The following is an 8347-nucleotide window of genomic DNA, read 5'->3' as shown; positions in this document are numbered from 1 at the left end:
TCAGTGGGGGTCGGAGTTTGGTGGGAGGCAACCCTGGCCTCATCCTGCCTCAGGCTAAGGCGGCCACGTAGCCAGGCTGGGAGTCCCGCAGCCAAGCTTCGCGCCGCACAGCCCAAGGGCCGGGTGTGGGGGGGCTGCTAGGCGCCTACGTAAGACGAAGCCCCATATCTCAGGACTGTCCCTGTACAAGCCCGGAGCTGGTCACCGGACACCGCGCACACTTTATCGTTCCCCCCAGCCTGGTACAAGCCCCACCCTAGCGGCTGGGGCATCAATACAGCCTGGGGCCGCCCGGGACAGGCGCGGGCTCGCCTTGCTGCCGTGGCACGCCAAGCGCGTTGCACACACGGCTATGCTGCTTGCCACCTCCCCTCTAGTTATGGGACGCTCTGCAGCCTCCTCCCCGCTCTACGTGCACCCCCACACTCCTTCCCGCCCCGGAGGGGAGGTGACGTGGGGCGCGGAACTAGAGAAGGCAGCCTGAGTCGGCGGGGCGGGGCGGGGCGTGGCTTAGGCCAGCAGCTCGGGGGAGCCGGGAAAGGAGGATGGAAGGGAGGGGCGCAGCACGAGGGGCGGCCTCGGTGGGGGGCGCGGAGGGCTCGGAGCTGGGAGGTGACAGGGGCGGCAGACCCGGCCCCTCCTGGGGCGGATGCGGCGCCGAAGGCTCGCGTCAGGCTACCTCGCCCCAGCCAACTACCTAACGGTCCTGCTGGCACCTACGTCTCTTGTCACCCCGCTAGTTAAGCATGTAGGATCATTGAAACTACTCGTCTGACTGAAAGGGGGCGGGGGAGAGGGAATCGGTTACAAGACGGGTTAACATTGGGTAAGCGAACTGTCATTAACCCCGCCGGCCAATCAGCGGCAGCGGGGGGGCGGGCCCCCGGCCTCTCTATATAAAGAGAGATCACAGCAAGCACGCTCCGCGTGTGCGACAGGAGTCGGTGAAGCGGCTGCGGGCCGGGCCGGGCCGGGCCGGGCGCGGTGCCGCAGCGATGGGGAACGCTTGCGCTCGGGAAGACTTTGAGTGGGTTTACACGGACCAGCCCCACGCTGATCGCCGCAAGGAGATTCTAGGTGCGCGAGGGACAGGGGCATCCTGCAGGCGGCGCGTCAGTCCCCGCCAGCCGGGTCTTGTCAGCCGGTGGCTCCCCGGGCTTTGCAGGTTCCCTCGGGGGAAGGGCGACCGGAGGGCTCTCCGCAGGGACTTGGCTATCCACTGGCAGCGGCCCGGGGTGCCGCCTGCGGGACAGAGCGACTCAGTCTTTGGGGGCTGCCGTTTGTGGAGGCCGCGTGGGTGTCCCCGCCCCAGGCGCAGGGGGGCCCGTTTCGTGGCTCGCCGACGGTGGCCAGCCTTGCAAAATGGCTGCCGAGGGAGCGGAACAGGCGGGGGGAGGGGGCGAACAGCCGGCTCCTCGAGCCGGGGTCGGAGGCCAAGCTCTTGAGGCGATGCGAAGCGCCCACCCCATCCGTGAACCTCCGGACGCCGCTCCTCCTAGTGCCCGGAGAGCCGCGCGGTTCCCCTGCGCCCTGCTGAGCTAGGCAGAGGGGGAGCCCCGGGGGCGAGGCGCCTTGCTCAGCGGCGCGCGGGCAGAGCCCCGGAATGAGGCGTTTCTGGACTGTCCAGAGGCAGATCCGCCCTCCCCGCTAGCGGCCCTGCGCCGGCACTGGGCGGCTGCTCCGCCTCGGAGTCACTGGCGGGGGGGGGGGGCTGTCATGTGGGTCAGGCGCTGGCCGAGCTGTCACACATCCTTAGTAAACTCTCGGCGCTTGAGGCCCCTTTTCCTCTACCACACGCAGGAGGGAGGCTTCCAGAAAGGTCTCCACAATATCTCCTGTTAACGCTGCCTGCCCAGGGAGTTGTAGGCTCGTGACTCGCGACTGGAGGCTAGGCGGCAGAGAGCTCTGCAAAGAGCAGGGATTTTCCTGTTTGCCTTTGGAGCTGGAAATAGCAAAGGAGGCTGCGTTTTCCTGTGGCCAGTTGCGCTGCCTGGTGCCGCCATCACCATCAGTTTCATATTCTACATGAAAGTGATAGTACTTGTAGGGTGGGGAGAAGAGATGTGGTAACTGCTGTTGTGTTTCCAAAACAGGCTTATGCCCTCTCTCTGAAGTAGAGGGTCACATGAAGAACACCTTAGGGAGGGGTCCTCGGGAGACTTAAATAAGGCTTCTGACAGTCAGCTTTTACAGGAGGAACACTTGTCTGAGGTCTGAGTTCCTGTCTAGACATAGCCATAATGCAGACTGCTGGGGTGTGACTTCTAAAGTATGCTAACCTAGTGTGCATTAGTTTGTCCATATGGACCCTGCTGGTACGCGCTAAAAGTTCTCCAAAATATTGATGTTGAAGTACTGTATAGCACATGACAGGAAATCACCAAGATTACTACTTAGAGTGAATGTATAAAGCCTCCCAGCATGCGGACTTTTTTTGACATGGGGTCAGCTACATAAAACTCTGATGGCTAAAAATAAACCCTGGAATCAAAAAGGACTAATCTATTGTGGCAAGTCTGCCTCTAACGAAGGAGATGAATGGAATCTTCAGACAGGGAAGATGGCTTGGATGCTGTAGCAAAACAAGACAACCCAAATTGAATGAAGACTAAGGCTGTATGTACAGTAAGAGAAATCTTCGAAATGGCCATGCTAATGGCCATTTTGAAGAATACTAATGAGGTGCAGAATTGAATTTGTTAACTTTCATTTTCATTGCTTTTCTTGAAGCTGAGGAGCACTAGTATGCTAAATGCAAAGGTTTCTTTCTGAACCCTACATTGATGATTAAAACTCACTGAGGTATGCAAAATATTAAATACTTTTTAGTTTGTGACTAGGTGTGACTTCATGACAGAGGTCCAGATTTGCTTGAATTAAGTGTAGTTTATACTTCTGTACAACCAAACCCTGTCAAGAGTGAGATGGGGAAGGAGACTGACTTTAGGTGAGGCTGTCTCTTTTGGGGAAAGTAACACTAAGCCTTGGGAAGCTGCATCAGGTATTTTGACCACACTCTGTCCTTGTCCATGACCATATTGGCTGTTAGGCTGTGGCCACATTTGGGGAAATATTCAAAATGGCCATGCTAATGACCAGATTGAAGAATACTAATGGGGTGCTGAATTGAACATTCAGCACCTCATTAGCATTTGCACACTTCTGGTTTCACCACTTTCGAATGCACGTGGCTCAGCACAGCTACCTGGGAGTCCTTTTCAAAAGGAGCCCACACATTTTGAAATCCTCTTATTTCTTTCAGCCTGTGCAGCCACGCTGAGCTGTGTGCATTCAAAACTGAAGCTTTCGAAGTGGTGTGGCTGGAAGCATGCAAATGCTATTAAGGTGCTGAATATTCAATTTGTCTCATTAGTATTCTTCGAAATGGCCATTAGCATGGCTATTACGACGATTTCTCTTAGTGTAGACACAGCCTTAGTCTTCTGCAGTTTGGGTTGTCTATTTTGTTTTGCTGCAGCATCCAAGCCATCTTCCCTGTCTGAGTACCTATGATTAAAGCTGTTGCAGATTCTAAACTGAAATGTTTAATATCTGACTGATGTATACAACTCTACCAATGACTGTGAATCTTAAGTGGCAGGTATAACATGCTACTTTTGTGCTCTTGATCTTAACAGGGCATTACAAATAGCAGTGCTTTTAGAAGCTTAATGTCTGAAGTAGACATGACAGTTCATAACACCTGAATCTGTCTTTCCCAGATAATTCAGAAGTTGCTTATCTTAATAGCCCTTTAGGCATGAGAATGTGTCAGATGTGTGATTAATGTTAAAGTTGTGCAAATGCATGCTAAATATTAAGAGGCTTTGAAGTATAGATGAAGACTAAAAATACCACTAATGTACAGGAGTATAATCTTCATTGCATGCATGCATGCATGCCTACAGCATTTTCCTAACAATTCCCAGCATGTACATGTAAACTACTAATGTACCTGACAAAAATGTAGGAAGACTGAGTTGAGTGAACTTATTCCTTAATGGAAGGAATCCAGTTTGTAGGGCAGCAGGGGTACTAGTAAACTCTTGTTTGTGTTGCTGAGAACTTTAGGCTCTACTAAAGCTTACTTGTGACATTTTTTTAATTTAACTATTTATTTCTTTCTTTTCCCCACAACAGCCAAACATCCAGAGATAAAAGCTTTAATGAAGCCAGACTACAACTTGATCTGGGTGGTTGTATTGATGGTTCTTGCACAGTTGATTGCATTTTATTTAGTCAAAGACTTGGACTGGAAATGGGTTACATTCTGGGCTTATATTTTTGGTAGCTGCATCAGTCACTCCATGACGCTGGCTATTCATGAGATCTCTCACAATGATGCATTTGGCAATTGCAGAGCTATGTGGAATCGGTGGTTTGGAATATTTGCCAATCTTCCTCTTGGTATCCCATACTCTGTATCCTTCAAAAGATACCACATGGATCATCATCGCTATCTAGGAGGTGATGGAATTGATGTGGACATTCCTACTGACTTTGAAGGCTGGTTTTTCTGCACTCCTTTTAGGAAGTTCATCTGGATTGTTCTCCAGCCCCTTTTCTATGCTATACGACCTCTTTGCATCAATCCCAAACCAATTTCTCAATTAGAAATCATCAACTTGTTGGTTCAGCTCTCATTTGATGTTGTAATATACTACTTCTTGGGAATGAAATCAGTCTTCTACATGCTCGCAGGATCAATACTTGGATTAGGGTTGCACCCCATTTCAGGACACTTCATAGCTGAACATTACATGTTCTTAAAGGGGCATGAGACTTACTCCTATTATGGGCCACTTAATTTGCTCACTTTTAATGTTGGGTACCACAATGAACACCATGACTTTCCCAATATTCCTGGCAAGAACCTCCCACTGGTAAGTACACTTTCAAGAGTATGTAAAGCTAATGGTAACTACCATTTCATAGTGGATATTTAGTTTTACTTAAAGTAGGACACAATAGGGTTAAAACTATTACAGCTAACTAAGTTTTAGATCTAACTAAAACAAAAAAGCAGTCAAGTAGCACTTTAAAGACTAACAATGATTTATTAGGTGAGCTTTCGTGGGACAGACCCACTTCAGACCATAGCCGTATGGCTATGGTCTGAAGAAGTGGGTCTGTCCCACGAAAGCTCACCTAATAAATCATTGTTAGTCTTTAAAGTGCTACTTGACTGCTTTTTTGTTTTGATAGTATGTAGACTAGCACAGGTCTCTCTGTTGCTGTTAGGTCTAACTGTAAGACTGGATGTGGGAGGACAGTCCAGTTTTTCTATTCGTCTGTTGGGTAATACTTTACAGAATCTTGCATACTGACTTAGTTTCACACTATCTCCCTTTTGGTTCTGGTGGGCTTCTTATACAGCAATAACACTTTTACTATAAAACTACAAAAAAGGAAGGAAACCAAGAACAGTGAAACTACACTTAAAAAAAGTGCATTTTAATTTTGAGCATTTTTCTGAAGTAAAAGCCAGCATAGCAAGTCTAACCCCTTGTGCTTATGTAGGGATGCTTCTCTTTACTAGTTTTGAGTAAATTGATTAACAAGCAAAACCAGAACTTATTTACATCAGGCTGATGTTTAGGAGTTCCAAATTCTTGACCATCCTATGACAAACAGATTTTAAAGCTTTATCTGTATGATGCTAATTTTAACTGCACACTTTCACAAATGCAAGACTCTAGCCACCTCTCAACTGAAGGTGGCCTATGCACTACAGGAGAAGGGCAAATTAAGATGTGTAATTCCAGCAATGTTACTTACTTACCTTAATTCAGGCTTATGTACTGTCTCCGCTAAGGGAGGCCAGTGGGAGTCTGTGCTCCCATTGACTTCCCTGACTTCTAACTGGGGACAGGAGGCATGCAATCAACAGGGGTTTCTCAGAAGTTTGATTTTAGTGCATCCTTATTAGGTGCACTAAATTTTAACTCTGGAAGATCAACCATGGCGGGGTCAGCCCCCAGGGTAAGCCTTCATTTACAGGGAAAATGTTCAAATTAGTTCTTAAATGGGTACAGCTTCCCCTGAAGCTACAGTGGAAACAGTGTTTGTTACCATTGTCTTTTGTCAATGCTACTTCCACTAGTGGAGATAAAATTGCAAAACAGGTACAAAAATGATTTTGTCCATTGTAGGACATAAGAATTCTTCAAGTAGCCATTATACATAAGGCCCTACCAAATTCATGGTTTCTGATGTGTTCCACATGGATGTGAAATAGCCTATACGTACTTTAGAGTGGAGACCTGTATTTTTTCAAATTGGGGTTCCTGAGCCAAAAGGTAGCTGTGGTTGTAATACAGGCTGGGTGCTCGGCTCTGAAGGGAGCACCCTGCCAGCAGCAGTGCCCAGGTAAAGGTGATATTATCTATATCCATGTCCCCTTTAGTAGAGAGGGGGGTTAGCCTGTATTCTATCAAAACACAAAAGCTGTCATGTAGCACTTTAAAGACTAAAAGTAATTTATTAGGTGGTGATGAGCTTTCATGGGACAGACCCACTTCTTCAGATCATAGCCTTACTAGGACAGACTAACAGCCTATGGTAAGGCTATGATCTGAAGAAGTGGGTCTGTCCCATGAAAGCTCATCACCACCTAATAAGTTACTTTTAGTCTTTAAAGTGCTGCATGACAGCTTTTTCCCTTATTTCTGCACTGCTGCTTTCAATGTTGGGCACTTGGAAAGTGGCAGCTGCTGTGGTTCAACCTCTGCAAGCAGCAGTGCAGAAATAAAGGTGGAAATAACATACCATACCATGTCTGTCTTATTTCTATGCTTTTGCCTTCTGAGCTGGACTCCTAGTCCCAGTCAGAAACCATCTCCAGTTGGCCATCTCTGAAGGCATCACTGTTGGCAACAGCAGTGCAAAAGTAAGGGCAGAAGTGCTGCAATATCGTACTTTTTTCCTCCCCTTTCCCATAGCCTTGTGACCCTCAACCACTCCTTTGCGGATCAGGACACCTACAATTACAACACCATGGTATTTCGGATTTAAATATTTGTAACTATGGAATTTACTATTTTTAGAATCCTGTGACTGTGAAATTGACCAGAATGGATAAAATTGCTTTTTAAAAAATACAGGCTTAAAAATACATGGTTTTTAATTGAAACTGTTCATTTAAGGCCTAAATTCATAATCTTGGGCTAATGTCACTAAAAGTAAATATTGTAGCATTCACAGTTGTAGACTTTTTCTTCTGCTTCTAGAATCAGTGGAGGTGAAGTCTTCAAGCTTAGATGAGTAAACTTTATTTTTGTCCTCTAGGTGAAAAAGATAGCAGCTGAATACTATGATAATCTTCCACAGTATAACTCCTGGATAAAAGTGCTGTATGACTTTGTGATGGATGACACAATCAGCCCTTACTCACGCATGAAAAGGAAATTAAAGGGTGATGTGAAACAGGACTGAAATTCTGCCAACCAAAAGACTCTGCAAAGCAAGATCTGGAGACTTTTAAACTGGCTGGTACAAGGAGTTCTTGTGAAAGTGTGTTCTGAATGTTCTGACATCTACAAGAATTCATTATTGTATCCTAGGACAGATCTCTTTAGACCAATTAGACTTACCACTAGCTGAACATTCTAATAGTCTTTGGCTTCATTGGTGTGATTTAATATGTTCAATGTATGTGTGTAATAGTCATTAAGTATACTTTTATAATACTGGTTTTCACAGCTGCTCACAAACCTTGTCCTCAGACACCTCTTTTGGACCTATCTGTTTAGACCTATAAAAGATACTATACACTTCTGGCTTGTCCTGTGCTGCCCACTCTTTTCATAACTTAATCAATTATAGTATTAAAGTTCATACTTGATAAAGTGTAATTCTAAGCTTACATGAATAACTTAAGTCTTGTTTCATTAAATATAGTTTCAGCTTAAGTCCATCTCAACTTCTTGAATGTGCAAAGTAAGGGAAAAAACTTCGAAGCAGGAGTTAATCAGTGAGTGAATCTGCCTTGATGGCTAATTCATGGCTGAACCAAAGCACTGACAGACAGATCCAGGTTCTTATCAGTAATGCCTATTACAATGCCACTCAGCCAGAGGCTGCTTCTGTTTACTAACTCCTCTTACTGGTACCTGGGCCTAAAGTGGTGATTATCTGTCTAGAGATGTGGTTATTCTAATTGTATTTTAGGTAGTGATCTGAAGAAAAATGTTTAGCACTTAGTGCAAAATGCTCCACTAGCCTGGTATGACTGGGTTTTAGTGTCAGCTGTATACTTTGGCTATGCAATGACGAGGCAATTTTGTTTGAGGTTCTGAGGTTCCTAAATGCACTCAGGGTACAAGTTCCTAACTGCTTTAAGTTCCTG

The 8347-nt window shown here is 46.4% G+C and overlaps 1 protein-coding gene across 2 annotated transcripts; it reads left to right on the top strand.

Annotated features, from left to right (window-relative positions):
* The first annotated feature begins 946 nt into the window (after nt 1-946).
* DEGS1 (delta 4-desaturase, sphingolipid 1) lies at nt 947-7778 on the top strand. 2 transcript variants are annotated; one of them, XM_074989901.1, is made up of 4 exons: nt 956-1077; nt 2094-2211; nt 4141-4883; nt 7288-7778. In XM_074989901.1, exons 3-4 carry the CDS (start codon nt 4167-4169, stop codon nt 7432-7434), a joined length of 864 nt encoding a protein of 287 aa, XP_074846002.1. In that variant the 5' UTR covers nt 956-1077; nt 2094-2211; nt 4141-4166; the 3' UTR covers nt 7435-7778. The 2 variants fall into 2 exon arrangements, with proteins under 2 accessions (XP_074846001.1, XP_074846002.1); XM_074989900.1 differs by lacking the exon at nt 2094-2211 and having other exon boundaries at nt 947-1077.
* The last annotated feature ends 569 nt before the right edge of the window (nt 7779-8347 follow it).

This window comes from Carettochelys insculpta, chromosome 3 (genome assembly GCF_033958435.1).
Source record: "Carettochelys insculpta isolate YL-2023 chromosome 3, ASM3395843v1, whole genome shotgun sequence".
NCBI classification, from domain to species: domain Eukaryota; kingdom Metazoa; phylum Chordata; order Testudines; family Carettochelyidae; genus Carettochelys; species Carettochelys insculpta.
The sequence above is the reverse complement of the archived record's forward strand: the minus strand, read 5'-3'. Positions and strand labels throughout refer to the sequence as shown.

Excerpts from the sequence above, each read along its gene's own strand:
- DEGS1 (XM_074989900.1), top strand. The coding sequence starts at position 996 with ATGGGGAACGCTTGCGCTCGGGAAGACTTTGAGTGGGTTTACACGGAC. Across the intron at positions 1,078-4,140 it reads TCGCCGCAAGGAGATTCTAG|CCAAACATCCAGAGATAAAA; the intron begins GTGCGCGAGGGA and ends TCCCCACAACAG. Across the intron at positions 4,884-7,287 it reads CTGGCAAGAACCTCCCACTG|GTGAAAAAGATAGCAGCTGA; the intron begins GTAAGTACACTT and ends TTTGTCCTCTAG.